Source organism: Maylandia zebra, linkage group LG7 (genome assembly GCF_041146795.1).
Source record: "Maylandia zebra isolate NMK-2024a linkage group LG7, Mzebra_GT3a, whole genome shotgun sequence".
NCBI classification, from domain to species: Eukaryota; Metazoa; Chordata; class Actinopteri; order Cichliformes; family Cichlidae; genus Maylandia; species Maylandia zebra.
The window spans coordinates 49,326,713-49,346,420 of record NC_135173.1 but is presented as its reverse complement, the minus strand read 5'-3'; the positions used below and the strand labels follow the sequence as shown (position 1 = coordinate 49,346,420).

Genomic DNA, 19,708 nt, shown 5'->3' with positions numbered 1-19,708 from the left:
AAGAAAAAGAAAGAAAAGAGAAAGATTATTAGACACATGCTGGAAAACAGTAAATTATTTTGTTGTAATTTCTTTCCCTTTCTGTTGTTTCTGCTGATAAAGTCCATCCACAACTCTTTACATTACCCAACTTTGTAAAATGTATGATCACCTTACTTTGTAGACTTCTTTATAACAGACACAGACATGATCCTAATCCTCAACAAAACAACAGCAACATCTAAATGAATGTGGTAGGCATACTCATTCCAGATTTAGGAGGCGTATAATCCTTGTCATCTTTATCATCATAGTCCTCTTCTTCTTCCTCGTCTTCATCTTCATCTTTCAGGGAATCAGACTCATCTGCATCTGCAGGCTGCAGAAAAACAGTGTGCACTTCCTGTATGTGAGTCTTCAAGTCGTCGTATGACTCGGCTCGGAAGTCACAGCCATCACATTGCAACACCTCCATTATTAAAACTGGGGAGAACTCCCTGGAAAATCAGGGAAACCTGCAAAACACAAAGAGAGAAAATCATGAGGACACAGAACCTTTTTTAAGAAAAGCCAAAGTAATATAAAACAATTGAGCTGACACTTTCACACGTGAGGTCAGGGCCCGAATTTTGTCAGACAGAAAGTATATACAGAGAGAGTCCAGTCCTAGACTTCAGGGCTGTCATCACCCTGTTCACTGCATTAAACATGCTGTTCCATAAAAAATGAGCTCAGTGATGATCTGATATGATTATCAGTGATGATTACTGCTCCTTGAGCAAAGAATAATCAGGTGCAGGAAGGTACACACACCTTCACCAAATAACAACACTACGAAAGAAAAAAAAAAAAAAAAAAAAGAGAGAGAGAGAACAGACGCTTATGTGTATCAGCTCAAAACCCTAATTTCATAGCTTAAAGGACTCAGCCTAATAGAACCTCCTTTCCATTTTCACCTGTTACACTGTGAGGGGAAATGTATTGGATAAAGTGCCACCTTTGAATGCACCTTTCAGGACTGCTTTGAAATGACACAATTAAAAGGACCAAAATCAATGGAAATGCCACCGAATTATTATTTTTTAAAAAGCAAAAAAACTGCAATAAAACAAGTACAGATAACAAAAAACAAACCCCAAAAAAGACACACACCCCCCCCACCCCCCCCAAAAAACAACCCAAAACCCCACAAGAAGCAAAGAAATAAAAAATTAATCTGTTCTCCTTTTGATAAAAACCCGCACGGATCAAGCGCCATAAATTCACATACAAATATTATCTATCGCTAAAATGACAGGAGATGACACAAAGCAAACAAAACATGACACAGAGGCAAATCAGCAGTCGCCGATGTTATTCTGAATACTAAGAAGGTTCCTTTTTTTTTTTTTTTTTTGCATAGCATCATTCCAAGAACAATGGAGGGACTGAGGAGGGATTATGGGCTGATTTGTCCCATTTTTATTACCTTGGGATAAGCAACAGCTGGAGAGCAGCTCCACAGCTCAGTATTTAGAGCAGACTATTCCATCAGATTGTATCAACTGCTCTGATTCATTCAAATCAACTAAGAAATGATGGCTTTATGTCTTTGGGCTTCTCTGTAGTTTGGACATAGCCAGTAAAATGAAAGCTGACGGCGTGGCCGTTATTTCAAATCTCTGTCATTGTGGCTCTCTGATCACCAGCAGTGATTTTTTCCCCCCCTTAAAACTACAAAAAACATGTAGCTGGCATTGGTTTTTGAAGAGCTGGTTAAAAGGGCAAAGTTTACAGCCTTTACTCTAGAATTAAAACACATTCAATCTGATTTTTTCTCCTGAACGCAGCAAATTAAATGACAGCAAAGTTTTTCTCTAACATGTTACATTTTTTAGGATGAGCTTCAAAGTGGGTTCATCTTTTCAGTAAATGTAACTAATATGTGAGCTATATGGTGTTATGGTCCACATAACCCCAGAAAATCTGAGATTCTTTTTTAATATACAAGTATGGTTCATTCCATAAATGCCTGAATACTGTGGGCAGATAAGGTTAAAACTGAGGTTTACTACCAGAATAAGTATGCTTGGTGTTTGAAAAGGCAGCAATTGATTTAACAAAGAAAAGGCTGTGTGTCAGCACACGTAGACGGGAAAAACGGAAGAATTCGTCCATGAACTACTTCTGCTTTCATAAAACACAAGCTGAAGCTTTTGTCCTTTAACATGACTGCAAAATCTGTGGAGCAGATCTTAACATGAAACATCTCAGAACCTGAAATGAAAAAGAAAGGATTTCTAAAATCAAAAGACAGAAAACTTGTGACAAAACTGAGATAAACAGACCGTTTATCTCAGTTTCTCACTTATTAAAAAAATAACTAGTTTTAATAAGTGAGCAAATAAAAGCAAACTATGCCACAAATCGACGGTTAAGAGATTACATTACTTTGGTACTAAATCAGCACCTCTGTGGCCTGATTTCAACAGGAACTGTATAATTTGAATTTACCTAAGCTGACATCTTTGGCAAGTTTCCCAACCAAACTGCTTGTGTCCAAGGACAGGGCACACAAAAAACACACAACCAACAAATGTCTAACAAGTATGGATGAGTAAGGTTGTGGTGTGGGAGTCTTTAGGTTTGTTCAACACAACCGGCATGGAGCCGTTTCACAGAACAAGACACACCCTGCTGTGCAAATAGCAGCTCCTCATGCTGTTTCTATATTTCAGGATGATTACACCTTCAAGCCAAAAAGAGTTTCATGAAAAGTACCTGGAACATTTCAGGATGGATTAAAGCACCTCTGAAAGCACAGGTGGCCCTTCCTCACTGCCTGCTTGATGAAGTGCGATGAGTTCCCTTTGTTTTTCTACAGCACTGCATGTCCGCAGGATGGATAAAAAAAAAAATAATTAAAAAAAAGACTAAAACAACAATGAAAAAAAAAAAAGAGAAAAAAAAACCACACACACGGGAAGTTGTGCACACAAGTGGTATGTACACAAATGAACACCAAACACAAACACACTTTACGTACACTGCACGCCACTTCTGCTCGAATCTGTTAAAAGTGGAAGAGATGAGAAGCCCCAGACTATAACAAAAGTGCTCTTTTGCACAATTTATAAATTTTTTTCCTGTCTTTATTGTACAACTTTGCAGTTTAATAATGACGAATGACAAGTGACGTTCCCCACACTACTCCCTGGCTCGATTCACAAATGGACGTCAGGGTTACAATGGACTGTATGCCCGTGTCTGACATCCCAGGAAGACTACTTTGGTATGCACTGAGTTAAATGTAACCCTTTTGGTCTTACCAACGGAAAAACATTTTCAAGCTGAAAATCAAGCCTCTTTTCCAAGACCCACTTCTTTGCAATGACTATTCATTTGTTTTCTATTAGGCGACGGCCAAAGTGTTTTGAATATATTCAAAGAAGATTAATGATTCACACTTCCAGTGTGACCCTTGTCGATCCCTTGTTGTTTTAATAAAATAAATAAATAAAAGAAAATAGTCTACACTGCACTGTTCTTGGATGTCTGGAATATGACTAAATCCTATCTTACTGCTGTACTTTTTGTCATTGAAAGAAATAAAAATATATGACTGGCACAAAATAAATAGTATCCCATAAACCTAAAGCCTTGAATCTAAAATTTTTTAAAGCAAAAAAATATATATAAAAACAAATAGACTAGTAAAATATTAATCTGCTTAGGCCTGTTCATTTGAATGCTGCAGTGCATTAAATGTCTACAACACGACTAAATTAGACCAAGAACACCACAGTTGAAATTTGTGGGCATGGGTCTGGAACAGATGACTAAACACCGAAATCAGGTCATGTCAACTAGCGATGTACTTTGGAAAAAAACCAAGACAAGTACTGTTAACCAAGTATTTAGAACAACGTGAATTTAAAAAATAAAGCACAGTCGAATCGTGCCTTCACCAGATGGAAAAACCATTCATGGACACTTCATCTGAAAGTAGATATCAGCAGCCAGAGATAAGACATCCGAAGCAACATTAGTAGCCTACAAATGATCACTAAACGCTCCACGATGTGAAACCATAGAAAGTCAAAAAACTGACCTGTCTTTCAGGTCTTAAATGTTACGGCAAAGCAGAAGCGCCTTAAACCTGCTTTATTAACAGCCACTAGGGGGCGATACACATGGTTACAAAAAGACATCCAGTTCTATGTCTGACTGTAAACCTGCTCTTACAGACTTTATAGACTCAGTCTCTCATTTCAAGTCATACAGATTTTGTTTTTCTTACAAAAAGTTCATATTATATTAAGATTTATCAAAGCCTTCATTGCACAGGCATTATTGCATGCAACTACCTGACAAGTACCAGTTGCGAGAAAAAGTAGCACTCACGAAGGCCAACAGACTGGTCAGTGACCCTCTGGTAACCTGGATACTAGGGACCAATGGGCACAATTAGTGGTCAGTGGTTGCTGGCAGTGGCAATATTAAGTTGGTTCACAAAGAGGTATACGAAACCACACCACAAACCTCTACACAATTGCTTTGGTAGCAGGTTGCACCAGTTGCCTGTGTGGAAGATGCAGATTTTCTTGCCAGCCAGTTGCAAAGGTCGCGCCAAGTGGAAACGTGAAGAGTACAATGCAAATCAGAAATGGAAGCTGTACGCTATTAAAGTAAAAGTTGCGCCTTTGGAAATGTTTTAGCAGTAAGGTACAGCTTTTACCTTGAAGGTGAATTTTCTGTGAAACTTATAAGCAAGTGTTTGCAGACAAGTCTGCATCTTCCATACAAACTACCTGCAATCACAGCACTGGTTACCATCTCTATGGTTTAGGACGTTTTACACTCAGGCCTGCCCGCTACATCCATCTTGCATACAGTGTGTGTATGGAACTGAGAGGGAAATAAAAAGCAATACACAATCACCCTATATTAACCTGTGTTAAGTGGAGAATTACACTTATTTTAGGAAAGGTCCAAAAAACCATTTGTTGCTATTGGTTTTTTCACACACCCCCCCCCCCCCCACCACCCATTCATGAGTTCAATTCTGAAACAACAACAATTGAAAAAAGACAAAAAAAGAAAAGAAAACTAGTATAAAGTATTTTAAGTGAAGAAAAAAAAAATACTTCCAGTGTAACTGAACTACTAGAAGAAAAAAAAGAATTATACTTATTCTACTTATATTTATTATGTCAGGTTTAAGTTGGATAGCTATCTGTGAAATGTAGTTTCAGTAACACTATCGTTTTCAGTCCCCCCACTCTCACTCCCACTGCAATTCAAATGAGATCCAGCCAGAGACAGTTGGGAATCCTACCGTGCTTCCCACACCCAACTGACCAGCCAGTGGAGTGCTCCACGAGAGCCAGCCAAACTGCCAGCATGTCCCTGAGCAACCAGAGGAGCCATTGTTGTTCAGGGTCAGGTTACAACTTCACCACGTGGCCCCACCCTGCTCTCTTGGCAGTTCACTGCTGTTTTGAACAAAGTTGTCTCCTAATGAAGGGTTCCTTGACATGGATATCAAGAGAATCCCGTTGGAGAAGGAGGGGAGAGAGATGGCCAGGGAGGAGAGTGGGAGAGAAATAAAAACAACCCTTGTACACAACCAGAATTTGCCTCAGAGTTCACTGTGTCTTTTCAGGCAGTCAGTCCCTGCACCACACCAAGTTAATGGGTGAGATTGTGTAACTGCTTTCATCTAGTCAGCTGGGGCTCTAACAGACAGCGACTGAGCTGCTCAGATCCTCCTCTGAGCCGAGCTTCAAGGGCAGCCATTTTAGGAGCTGACTATGTGCGCTTAGGTGTTCAGCCAGCACACAACATGGACCCACAGATCTGATCCTCTTCCTCAAAGGCAGGCAGCCTGTCGCTGGAGAGCTGCTGACAGAAATCTATCTGCCAGATGTACAGTACTATACCTGAGCTCTCTGCCCACACGGCTCAGCAGAAAACATCTCACGCTCTTGCCAGCCTGACTTTGTGCAGTCTTTTCATTTCTCGGCGACATTATTTCTCACATCAAGAGATTCTCGGAGAAATGCTGGATGTCCCTCTCTAAAAGGAAGAAAGCAGAGGTCAGAGCAAGCGGCATCCACCGCCACTCTGCGGAGCAAAATACGGCAAAAGCATTTTGCGGAAGCCGCCAGCAACGTTCCACAAGGGGGTCTAAAAATGTGAGGCATGTCTGAACTTCTTTATCTCAGAGCGCTCTGCAACCCTGAGCCCTGAGGAGACAGGGGCACACAGAAGCAAAAAGGGAAGAGCAGATCTGAGAGGGAAAGGACGAGAAGGGAAGGGAAGGGTGGGAGGCGGTGAAAGTGCATGACGGAGCCACCTGGAAGACCTTCAGTGCAAGCAAAAGAGGACAAAGCCATCAGACTGGGCTCCCCAGATTCCAAAGTCTACTGACATTTGTTAATCACCAACCGGTCTCACTGCATTGGCAAGCTCTGCCAGCAGTCACACCCTCTACTCAAACTGGCTTACAGCAGCTGCTCTGTCTGAAAGAGGGCCTTTGAATAAGCCAGCATTAAGCTGATTAGGAGTACAGAGGTTTGTCCTTAACTGTTGGTTAGCGCAACCATCTCATGCTGTCTGGGAGAGAGAAGTCCACAGATGTGTTAAATTATTATATGGCATGCATCCTGGCGACAGAGAAGTCATCTGGCAAGCAAGGCAGGATGTGCATCTCGTCAACCTGCACATCCTCAATAATTAATGACCCAGTGAATGAAAACGACAGCCTGATTTTTTAAAGGGGAAAAAAAATGATAGTGGCAATAACAGCAGGTAGCCAGAATCATGGAAATGTATTTATTCGTGTTTTCTGCAGAGTTTAGATGACCACAACAGAGAAATATATCAATATGTTTAATTTTAGAAAATTTTAAAAGCAGAGAGACAGAAATGTGTAGGAAACCACACAATACTCCAAATCCTGATCTCTTTAGCCCGCAGTGCTTCACCAGGGTTTACCCAGAAGAAAAAGGAAAAGCCGGAGAAAGATCTCATTGTGTCTCGCAGAGGAGAAAACGTTGCGTCATGATACCAGTGAGAATTTGGCCTCTTGCACAAACAAGAGAAAGAGAGATCTGGAGATCAAGATGTCTACTCCCATCCTCTGATGTCAGCGGACCCGGAGAACTCAAGACACCGGATCAGAGTGTGTGCTTTAAGAGTTTCTCAAACACAAATAGCACGCAACATCTAACACAGCTATGAGTAACTCATAAAATAAACAAGTTACTGCCCGTCACAGGTTTGAGGGAAAACAAAGCAAGACGCTGAAATATAAACAATAAAATAAACATGGATTCAACTGTCGAGCTTCTCTATACAGATGTTTGTTTGCTACACGGGGCAAAGATTACAGAGATTATCGAGGCGTATTATGTCATCTAAATCTAATTTACCATTAAAATATAGTTTTTTCCTGGTATTTATTATGAGACACAGTAAATGTAAAGTTTGATTTTCCCATTCGCACTCCAGTTGTGGAGGTAATGGACCGTGATGCTGCTTACAAACCACCAGAAAAATCAAGAAGAAGAGCAAAATGTTAGCAAAGGTAATATTCACCAGAGCACACTCAGCAAATGAGTGAAAAACAGTGAATTTGTCAAACTCAAGCACGTTAATAGTAGTTAAGTAATGGCCAAACACAGCAGCAGCAGGAGCAGACCATTCACAGCCATGTCTTAGTTTTCAGGATTACAATAGTTGCTTTGAATGTTTGGAACTAGCTTAAGAACCTGACAAATCTTCTTCACAGCAGTGATACTTCAGTTCGTCTCATTATTGCTACCTTAGTGACTCTGTCACAACACCCAGCCAGTTTTAACAGCCTTTAGTAACTTTTTCTAAAAATGCACCAAGCATCATATGTAATGTTTCCATCGTGTAATGGTTAGCACATTTGCCTCCTTGCCAGGAACCACACCCAGCCTAAGGGTTCACAAGGTACACCTAGCCACAAATCTAGTCCAGATAAATGGGACGTTAGAGGAAAAGGAAATAAAATTCAATAAAATCTGCGCCTTTCCATCCCTGCTTCATGAGCAGTCTTTCTACCCTGCCAGAAGTCACCTCTGAGAAGTAGACCTTTTTCTTACTCATTCAGCGTGCTGCAGCACCCAACACCGGTACAACAACATCACCAGCGGAGCTTTAAATATTCACAGTTAGCTACCACTTTAGCAAGCAGTAGTATATCGAAAATAATGGAAGAGACAGTGTACAAAATGTACCTGCAGTTGCAAGATTATATGCATTGAGCAGAAAACCATGCTGAGCTGTCGCTGCTTAACAGCAACTTGCCAAGACTGTTAAGTTTACACCTAAAACATCAAAAACCTTGCATCAACTTGGACATATCGGGCGTACAGCAGACTGCAGTGACTCTCACTAATAGAAGATTAGTTCACCCAAGTGAAATCTTTGCTTTATTTTATGGGGTTTTTTTTCCACAAGGAGTCAAATTTTGCAGCTCTTTGCTATGATTGTTTTATCATAAAGCCACAGAGCCACAAGAGACAAGACATCTGCTGCACACCACTACAAAACAAGCAGGTTCATAACCAGCAGCGTCTGCATGCTGGCACACTGACTCTGTGAAAATAACTCATATTTATATCCAATGATAGGTTTTCACAAGGATGACAAAAAGACTGCCTTTACAAAAAAAAAAAAAGAAAGAAAAAAATCAGTAATCTCTTCTTCAACATTTTCCTCTCAGTAGTCTATACACACCTGTCTTTTGAACATTATTCATGAAATATGGCAGGTTGCGGCAGAGTGCTGCTGCAATAGAAAGATTTAATCAAGAGTATTAAACAATATGATATTCAGCCAAAAAGAATGAATCTGACAATGAGAACTTAAATTCCAACGTTTATCTCACAAGTTTGCCATCAATCTTGATATATGCTTGCTTTTTTCTTTAAAGAGTTGGTCATACCAGATTTTGACTTTTAAGTTTGTTAGAATTACACAACTTGGGGTTTTTTTCTGAAATATTTCATTTTCATTTATATGTGCACATTTCAATAAGTCACTGGCAGAAGATAAAGAAATGAGGGGAGGCTCGAGGGTTCTGCACAGTACTATATAAATCACTGTAACTAGAACCTGAGTTGAATTGAAACAAAGTGAAGCTGCAAGCACATCATGCACACCGACATACAGCTGAAATAAACCTTTTTATTAGTTTATCTGTTTACTGATTGTTTGAACTGTGAAATCCAAGGAGAGCATGACCATCAAAATCTCTCTATGAATTTTAACCCACTTTTCCCTGCATATCATGTCAGGTTCTGTGATATGTTTATGCCTTCTTACACACACAGCATGTTTAAGATGTCTACCCAGAGACTTTGAATGTTCTTCAATTCAGGGGACTATGAAGGCCACTCCAAAGCTTCAGCCTGAGTTTCTTTAAGTAGGTCATGCTAGATTTTAAAGGTATGCTTTGGAAACTCGTCTCGATGTGGGAACCGGTCTCTTTTCAGTTTCACATTTATTTTTATTTTTTTTTGAATGACTGCATGACTGACGCATCCAGACTGTTCTATATTTAAGTGCAATCCAATCGTCCTCATATCTGTGCAGTGTTGTCTGTTGCAATGGGTTACAGACAATGCTAAAGCAGAATATTTCTTCTCCCAAGCTAAACAATTGGCAAGCTATACGCAATTTAATCTTCATGCGTCCACCGTTTTCCAAAATAACGTGCTTTTGCAGGTGTTTTGCATGCTTCCCATGTCGATTTTTGTGAGGTTTCCTGATGACTCTTCCGTGTAGACCCTGTTTTTGCAAGCAGCTCTATACAGAGGAATGGTGCCCCGATCTCATGTGGGAAGGTTCAGCTGACACATTCAATACAGACTTTGCTTTTTGCATTTTTCTAAGTCCCGACTTCCTCTGTTAAGAGAAACTACTCACCGGGCTTTTTTTTCAGATCCTCAATTATTAATTCAAATGACGATTCTTGAGCCATCTTACAAGTCTTGACAAGTCAATGACTGTCTAGTTATTCCCTAAAGCCTTTGGTAGTTGTGTTTGGGGTTTTTTCCACATGAAGTATTCTGATTCTGATGAAGAAAGTTTAAAAATGTAGTCAAATTTAGTCAAACACAACTGCAGCACTGTGAGGCCAAATGAACAAATGGATCAGACACTTGGGAGAATTATGACTGGCATATAATATCTAAGAAAATTTTAACTGCAGCTGTAACTTTTCATCTTGGTTTTAATTCAGGCAATACTTTTTAAACGATACCACCATTGTGTCCTCAGGCTTTCAAGCTTGTCTGATGAATTTAACTGTTAATCCTATCAGCTCTAAAAGATGTTGCTGACAGGCACCGTTTAAATAACAATAATGGGCTACAAATAACAGGATTTGATATTTAACAGAATTCTAAGTAGTGGATGAGTATGGGTCAGTTCATCATTTATTATCGAATTATGCCTTAAGCATTTTTCCCCCCTGCTCCTTTGCATGCTTTCCCGCTCATCTTTAATGGAACATATTTTAAGTTTAGTAAACATTGAACTACAACATTTGTTTCTGAATGGGGCACTTCTACTTACATGTCTAAATCGACACAGATAAAATATAAAAATCAAGCATGTATGTATACAGACTGCTTCTGCAAACATTAGTGAAAGAATGGGTCACTCTCAGGAGTGAATTCCACCTTGGTACCATGAAAGGATGCCACCTGTGTAACAAGCCCAGTCGTGAAAGTGAAAGCGACTGGGAAATGACAGCAAGTCAGACATGAAGTGATAGGCCGTGTAAAAGCACAGAGAGGGATCAGGGGATGTTGAGTGTGCAGAGGTTGCTGACTTCCTGCAGAGTCGGTTGCCACAGACCTCCAAACTTCATGTGGCCTTGAGATCATCTCCATGTGTAGAAAGCTTCATGGAATGAATTTCCATGGCTGAGCAGCTGCATCCAAGCCTTACGTCACCAAGTGCAATGCAAAGCGTTGGATGCAGTGGTGTAAAGCACTGCATCCGCCACTGGACTCTAGAGCAGTGGAGATGTGCTCTCTGGAGTGACGAATCACTCTTCTCCATCTGGCAACCAAATGGAAGAGTCTGGGTTTGGCAGTTGCCATGAGAACGCGACTTGTCTGACTGCACTTTGCCAAGTGTAGAGTTTGGTGGAGGGGAGCAGGGGGGTTAACGGTGTGGGGTTGTTTTTCAGAAGTTGGGCTCGTCCCTTTAGTTCCAATGAAAGAAACTCTTCATGCTTCAGCACACCAAGACATTTTAGACAATGTCATGCCTCCAACATTGTAGGAACAGTTTGGGAAGCATCAGCGCACCAAACGCAGCATCCATAAAATCATGGATGAGTTTGGTGTAGAAGAACTTGACTGGCCTGAGTCCTGATCTCAACCCATGGAACACCTCTGGGATGACTCAAGTTTATACAGGAATGAGGGCATTGTGAATGAATGTATGGTTCATGATTTTGCTTGGAAAAAGAAAAAGGATTTTGTCTCCATTTTCATCTCAGTACATACACATTAAATTTTTTTTTTTTTTTTAGAAGACCTCTTTCCTGCCTAACAGTTCCTTAACATTGCAAGTCAGTCTTTATAAGTGGAGGCTCAAATTATCTTCGTGAAATCAACTGATGCAAGTGTGGGTCAAGTCAAGCAGCAGCAGGAAATATTTATTTTGGCACCAAACTGTTAAACCTTTTCTTTACCTGATACTGTGAGACTTTGAAACCAGAAAACCAACAATGTAAGGCCTCAGATTCATTTTTTGTGGTCATATTACACCTGTTCACGCACTGTAATCATTAGACGGAGTATTAGATCCCGTTGGTCTTTTATTGTTAAATTATTTACCAGCTGTTTTGACACAAACAGGAAAACCAGCTCGGCTGATGTAAAGCAGTAGTGACTTAATGAAGCTTGGCAGTTTGATGATGATGAACCATATTTAAATGGACAAACTTGATTTGGTGCCTAATGTGGTGGAGAACAGTTAAATAAAAAAAATAAAAAAAACATCTGAAGCTCCTATTTAAATTAGACTGAAACTTCCTGAAAGCAAATATTTGATGCTTAATTAAATAATTCAAGCAAAAATGCCAGTGTATATACCGTGACGATTTGCTGACTTGCTCGATCATATTTGAGATTATATTGCCTGAAAACAATGCAACCAATCTAAAAAATGTCACAATTTGCTTTTAAGAAACTGGAAAAGGTCCTTCTCACTTTTTTCTAACAACCTTGTAGACTAGAGATCGCCTAAAAGTGAAACAAATAATGGTTGTTATCTTTCAGCAATGTGCACACAAAAGTAGGGGGTATATTAATATATTAAGAGCTCATGTTACCTGGCATATGTATGTTGAAAAGAGCAAAACTGAAATGGACAGCTTTAATGAACCGAACATCCGAGAACTTTTTTTTTTTTTTTAAATCTCTACAGACTTGTCAGGAGCACCTTTAAACAAACAGCCTTGTTGCTTACCAATCGGACATGGTACATACAGATGGACAATGGGATAAATCATGAATCAGTACCATGGTGTTGGAAGACTTGTTACAGCAAGTCTGATTTGCTTCAGCTGCTCCTTACAACTTAAAGGATTTAAAGGATCTGCTAATTTCTCACTGTCAGATACAACAGGGCACCTTAAATGCCTTATAGAGTCCATGTGGGTTTGATTAGATTATGGCAGCACTTAATAGACCAACATCATACTAGGCAGAGGTGATTAGAAGCTACTAAACTATAGACAACATTGACTAGTTCCCCTTTTATTAAAAAAATTGAGTTAATTGTTTAATGGGAAGCACTTTACAGACAGCATTTAAGCTTTTTAAATTATGACAGTTCCACTTAAACTTGCATGCGTTTGAACGTAAAGGCAAAATAACAAAGCGCAAACGACAACCCAGTTTTTGGAAAAACACAAAGCTCCCACTAGCACTGAGACTGCTCAGTTGCATATAGAGCCACCACAGACACTGACTAGATGGTCAGGACAACTGACTCACTCCTTCCACATCTGTGGGAAATCTTAACATACTATTTTTATATTTTTGTTAGGGCTTTAGCAAATCCCATTAAAACGTATCCGTTAAAAAAGGCCTGTTCTGTGATGACTACCTTTTCCGCCTTAACACAGCTCCCTACTCAACTATTAACAACCATTGCTGCTTTTACCATGTGTGCCCTCATGGCGTCAGAGCGAAAAAATGGTCCTTGAGCGACCTATTGTAGCAAGAACCAACACAAGAGCTAAAAGAGAGCAATCATTGGATTTCAGAATTTTCACATGGCTCAAAATAAATTGATTTGTTGTATAACGGGTGCATTTAGAAAAAAGTTACTCTTTAAGATAAAACACTTTATTGTGAGGCCCAATAAATATGGAGCTGATATATCGTACGATATTAGCTTTTAAACGATATTTCAATTTTGGCTTTTATAATGGGCGATAAATGAAAATTTTGAAAGTACATAAAAGACGAGAGAAACACCCTTCAACCATGCTATAAGTGTTGATATTAACACCACAAACGACAACCAGCGGCCCGTATACTGGATTTTCTTAATAATCAAATATCGTTATCGGTTTTAAAAATCCTGCATTTTGGGGGGTTTCGTTTATTTTTTCCAAATTTTTTAAATTAATGCATTGCAGTAGCGAAAACTGATTTGCTAAACGTTCATCGTAATGACTCAAAAAGGTGATATGTCACTGATGTGTTGACAGCGTATCATAATAGCAGGTAAAATGTTATTTTAAAGAAAGGTTAACAGTGTTAACAGTGTGATAAAGCCACACATTTATCAGTTAATTTAATTTGTTACGGTCAGCAAACACAGGATGCTACAGGCCCTGAGACAGCAGCCAAAGGGCAGCCAGGAAGCATAATTAACATTTGTACTGTCAGCTTACATGCACCCATATGCGTCTAAATTTACTGCACTGCACACACACACACACAACAATCACAAAGATTACACAGCATAACATCCTAAAATACAATGTGCAGAGTTCCAGCAGCAACTTGTCTCAGACTTTTCGTGGTGTAGCTTCACCTGAAGGTCTCAACAAACAATAAAACCATGGGGTGTGAATATGCCACAGCGCATTAATCCCCTGAAAAGGATCAAGAATTACTTTGCATGAGCGTTGAAAGTTGCCTTGGTTCATTTTGGAAGGGTGCCCTCAAATACAACCTAGAAATATAAGTCGGGCTTGAAGAACGAAAAAAATTTGCATGCAGCTTAGAGTTTTGTTGCTGCACAGTTGAAGTTTTATCTGTTGGCAGTGTAGCAGATAACAACACTGGCTCAAAACAGAAAGGCTTGTCCAACCTGACTGACCTTCTCAGTCCAATCACAGAAGATTTAACATACTGAAAGACAGAAAAAACACTGTATAGTAGTTTCCTTTTGCATAGTAAAACTCTAATGTAGAGATCCTGCATGTAGGGGCTGTGCATCGCTAATGTGGGATTGATTACTGATTGCTTGCACCTAAAGTTGCGATGTGCTTGTTGGTTCAACACTTAATCTAATGTGTTTCAACAACCACATGATTGTTTCTATTAAATCTGTTGCCATCATTGATGGTGCACATTGGAGGACTCTTGGCAACTTATCATGCAGAGTGATTGCATTTGTTTTTAGTCAAATGTCTCACCTACTGTTTTGGTATTTAATGCAATTTCTATTTCTCACTTCAGTAATCAGTTCAAACCTGGCATGACTTTTAACATGAAACAGTCCTTATTTTAGCACGGGACACTGTCATTGTATTTAGCTAAAAGTAACTGTGTGAAAGTGCAACCTCAGAGCTAACTCTTTCCCACCAATGTAGTCAGTGTTCAAACAATGTGATGATTTCCACCAAAAAAAAAAAAAAAAAAAAAACTGGTGCCCAAAATCTGTCACCAGTGTGGCACCACAAAAAAGTGTTGAGTCCAAAGGTGGAATAATTCATCATTAACTATGGAAGGGTTTTTTTCCTACATTCAGCACCAGTTTAAATGACTGGATAGACCCAATAAGTGGGTGTGTTCAAATGTTTGACAGGTACCAACAAGCATGCAACTGGTTTTAGAAACTGATGAAGTGAAAGCTGGTTCTGAAAGACACCAAACGCTCCGTACTTGCACAGCTGCACCAATCCAAAGTTGGAAGAGATGTAATAGATGAAGTAATGAAGTAATCTCTTTTGTAACATATTTGTTACTAGTTTACAGCTTTGGGCACAAAAAAGGCACTAATAAATAACACAAAAGTGCTTCCAAATAATATTAGCACCAAATCATTATGGTGGATGACCACTGTTTGCTTTTGAAACAGTACCAGTGCTTAAGCATACTTTCTTTCTGGTTTGTAGAATGCCCTGAGCAACTTCAGGAACTTCAGCAGTCTTCCTGTGAATTTAGACTGCTTCAGCCTCTTCATGTAATCCCAGGCTTACTCAATGTTGTTGAGGTCTGGACTCTGGAGTGAGGTGGGGGTGGGGTGGAATGAGGTAAGTGTGCACTACCGTCTGTTGCAGAACTCCTTGTTCTTCTTGTTGCAGAAGATAGCTCGTTTATGCTCTGGCTGTATATTTGGGGAGCTGCAGGATATATTTGGGACTTGCTCAGATATCCCGACTGATTTCACAGTCTGGAGTTCTTGAATAGAAATACCAAAACAGAAAGTAGCAACCCCATATATTATACTCAAATTGGTGCTCCTGCTACTTTGGCAGTGTTGATAATTAAAACAATGACATTGATAGGTTTAAGCAACCTGAATCTGACAGATATTTATCTTGCCACTATATTACTGATGAGCATATCTGTCTCGTTACAACAGCTTGTGCGATAAGAGCAGTTAGTTGGACACTGACCTCATTCTTCTGTGCCTGTGATCAGAGCACAGAGCTTCCTTAAATGACGTGATCACATGATCCTACTCATTTGAGGAAGTCTGAATGTGCCGAGATGAAACATCGATCCCACCTGGCCGATCAATGAACCAGGCCTTTTCAGAGAAGATGTGAGGAATCAATAATGTTCAGTATGAACATTTTGTCATAACATTCATCAGACATCTGCTGGAATTGAATGAAAGGGATGGGGAAGGGTATGAAAGGCAACAGAAAAAGGGCTGAAAATACATCAGCAATGCCACCACGCAATGCTCTGCCTGTCGAGATTTAGCATATATTTGAACTTAAATATTCTCTGTCACATTTCTGTTCAGTTTTAGTTTTGGTTCTAAGAAGACAGTGTTTTTTTTAAATAACAGCGCGGTTTGACCAGCATTATTACTCAGTTTAGGAAAAACCAAAAAAAGAAAAAAAATACCATAATAGTCATGGCATTTATATCATGTTTCAAATGAATCAGCCAACTCTGCAGAGTCTAAAAGTCACAAACATCTTCCAGAACACCAGAAATCCACCACATTGTCATGAGATATGATCAGCTATCTGACTAATAACTAAAGGAGAAGTCACAAAGTCAATGTGTTTTCAGACCACACCCATCTTTAAACACGGCTATAATACTGACCTCAGCTACCCACCTGTACATGGTGCCATCATGCTGACAAAATCTGTCGTCAGGCACACAGACCTATAAACACATGCCAAAGTACCCAGGAGTGGCCTTTCTACTAGTTCTGGCTCTTTTGGGCTACATTTTGCAACGGAGCCCTAAACACCAAAGCCTGAAAACAACACCATAATCACCATTGTGGCTGATAAAAATGCTGGGCGTAAAATCTGAGAAGAGATCTGTTTCAGGAGGTATATGGCATTCAAAAAAAAAAAAAAAAAAAAAAAATTATATATATATATATATATATATATATATATATATATATATATATATATATATATCTCAACCATAACCAGCTAAACAGCATCTCTCTGACCAAAGACATTCTTCAGCCTTACTTGGTTTGATTTGACCGGCAGCTGATAATGACTAATATCACGTAATGTCCGCCAACATAAGACTGAGATTCTCCTGCCTTCCTAAAGTCAGTTTTTTCCAAAGACCCCAGGAATATTTTCAGTCAGAGTCATGATAAATATTTCTATTTACATTTTCTCTCAAAATCTTCTGAATTTATTCTCTCTTCCATCTACACAACAGCTGTATAAAGGTTTTGACCTGCACTCTGAAACGTACCACTCCTCCATATTTGGCGAGTAAGATCAAAACATTCAACCTTGATTTCATCGGACCACAAGTTCCATTTCCTGTCATGGGAATTAACCACATGCTTGCAACATTAAAATGTGCCTTTTGGAGAAGAGAAATCTTCATGCCGCTGCCCCGCAGAGAGTTCAGAAGTGTGCAGAACACATGAATCTCTTGCTAACTGCATGTTGTGGACAGACTCTGCTATATAGTCCTTCAGATATTTTTAGCTTGCTGCTGGCCTCTTGGTAGTTTTTCCTTTTGAGCTTCCTCTTTATAAGTGTCCATCATAGGAAGATGACCTGATCTACATGTGGTCCTCATGGTTCTATAATTCCTTCCATGACATCCATCTATGCTGTGTTTCAGAGAAAACCTTCATCTAATTTTTTACCTTTTTTCCCCCCATCTGAAACGTTACTTTTTTAGCATGCAGGCTCTTTATGCTTATTAACTGCACTATTTTGACGTTGGAAAAATCAGCTTTTTCTAATCAGAATGAACACAAGCAACACTGGACCGTACATCAGCACAAGTCTCAAAAACAGCAGACAAAGCAGAAGTAGCCCATTTTTGCATAGACAAACAGCAGTCATTTGTGTCTAAACTTTAACTGCAATTGAGCAGAATGAATGAAAAGCAGTGAAGATTTTTGTGAACATCCAGCTCAGTAATCCTGGTTTGTGTCAGAGAGACTGCTAAATGCAGGTGCAGAGCCTTTCAGACGCTGCAATCCAGCAAGCTTTGCTGATCTGCCGCAGCCTGACCTTCACGAGTGTCACATTCAAAGGGCGTAAAAGAGAAACAACTCATCGCAGCAGGATCAGGCAACCCTTAAGGATTCTGGGTAACTGAGAAGATCATGTAGGCTAACCGCCATACCGTTAAGATGACTAAAGGGAAACCAAATGAAACACAAAGATATGTTTTTCTAGTGTCAGTTGATAAAGGTTTAGAAAATCGTTACTGCTCTTCAAACTGATTGCTATTGCAATACACTGCACGCAGTTACAATAGTATCACAATACAGAATGATATCTGTGTAACTAAAGAAGAGCAAACAACGTTAAAAAACTGCAAAAGCCCGAATTGTGATGTTATTCAGTGGCTTCTTCACATTTTCCCTCTGTGAGTTTTACTTCTAAACCGCAAGTTAGTTAACTTTTTTGCAAGCGGCACCGTATCAGTTATAATGCACCAACTCTGAACAATAAAACTGGAGGAACAAGTTTTTTTTATACAATTATTAATACTGGCCTGCACATTTATATTGAAATCGTGCTGAAAGAGGAAGCTCAAGAATACAACATCTGGTCCCAACTCGCCACACGGTCAAGACATTAAACAAAAGGAAGACACGCCACCTTTGTAATAAATGTCAGCAACGCCCCCCCAGTCCAGAGATTTTGATCTCTGGACCTCAAAGTATTTGAGTGACTGAAGCCTTCAAGCAAATCCTCACATCAAAAAGAGGAAAGTTGGAATTCTTTTAGCACGGCACCTAGTTGGAATGCTATGATGAGCCCAGAATAACTTTCTCTTTCAAAAAAACTAGAAGGAAAAAAAATTAAACAAACACATGCACATTTATAGCAAAAAGCTTGACCAAGAACAAGTAAACATAAACTGAACCACGAAAACAGTTTCAAATGCAGACCTCAATAAGAAGAATAAAAGAAAATATCAAGCATACTTTTTCTTCTTCCTGTTTTTACTTTCTAGTTTATGTCAGTCATGTATAATACAAGGTCAGACAGCGCCTGGATCAGCCTGTCTCTCTGACACGTTACCTGACATCACCCATCACCAGTCACTTGGCCTTTTCCATTTAACATCAGTGTACTTGCTGACCTCTATATAGACTTACTTTGCAAAGCAAGACATTCCCTTTGTCAATCAAAAGACATCCAACTTGCCAAATCCATGTCTCTCTAAAGCTGCATTTGAACAAAGAACAAAAAAAAAAAGCAAAAGAAGAAGAAGAAGAAGAAGAAGAAGAAGCAGCTGGCCATCATGGTACAAGTAACCTTGCACCAAGGGTAGCCTTTGTGCTTAGCAAAGGGCTCAGATTGTTCCTTCTGAACAGGAGGACGACTGCAGAGCACTCAGTAGTAACATTTGGTCCTTTTTTTTTGCACAGATGATAATGACCGAGCAGATTAGGAAGGGACAAGCATTAATGGTTATCTGCTGTGAGGCTGCCGTCTTCAGGTTGTCATGGTGAAAACTAACCAATAAGAAAAAAAAAAAAATACAAGTCCACTTAATATGCAGCGCTGACACTCTTTTAAATCTCGTGAATTTGCGTTTTAATCACGAGCCTGAGAGATATTTATGTGACCTTCAAGGCTGAAAGCAGCAAAACAAGGGTCTGGTAAATCCCTCAGCTTGAGCCTGCTGGGTGTGAAGGTTAGATACCGAGATACCGAACACTCTTACACAGACACTTTCTTCATTCCTACAAACGAAGCCAAAACATAAATCCCAACTGATTCCTTCCTAACCTGTTACAGGTCTGTTTAAAGCTA

The 19,708-nt window shown here is 39.5% G+C and overlaps 1 protein-coding gene across 3 annotated transcripts in view; it reads right to left on the bottom strand.

Moving 5' to 3' along the window:
* Nucleotides 1-19,708, bottom strand: part of znf462 (zinc finger protein 462) — a 56,371-nt gene that overhangs the window by 29,545 nt on the left and 7,118 nt on the right. For all 3 annotated transcript variants that reach the window (XM_004549597.3, XM_012918765.5, XM_004549598.4), the window contains exon 2: nt 244-494. In XM_004549597.3, coding sequence (XP_004549654.1) covers nt 244-454 — 211 coding nt within the window. In that variant the 5' untranslated portion in view covers nt 455-494. The remainder of the gene's footprint in view (nt 1-243; nt 495-19,708) is intronic.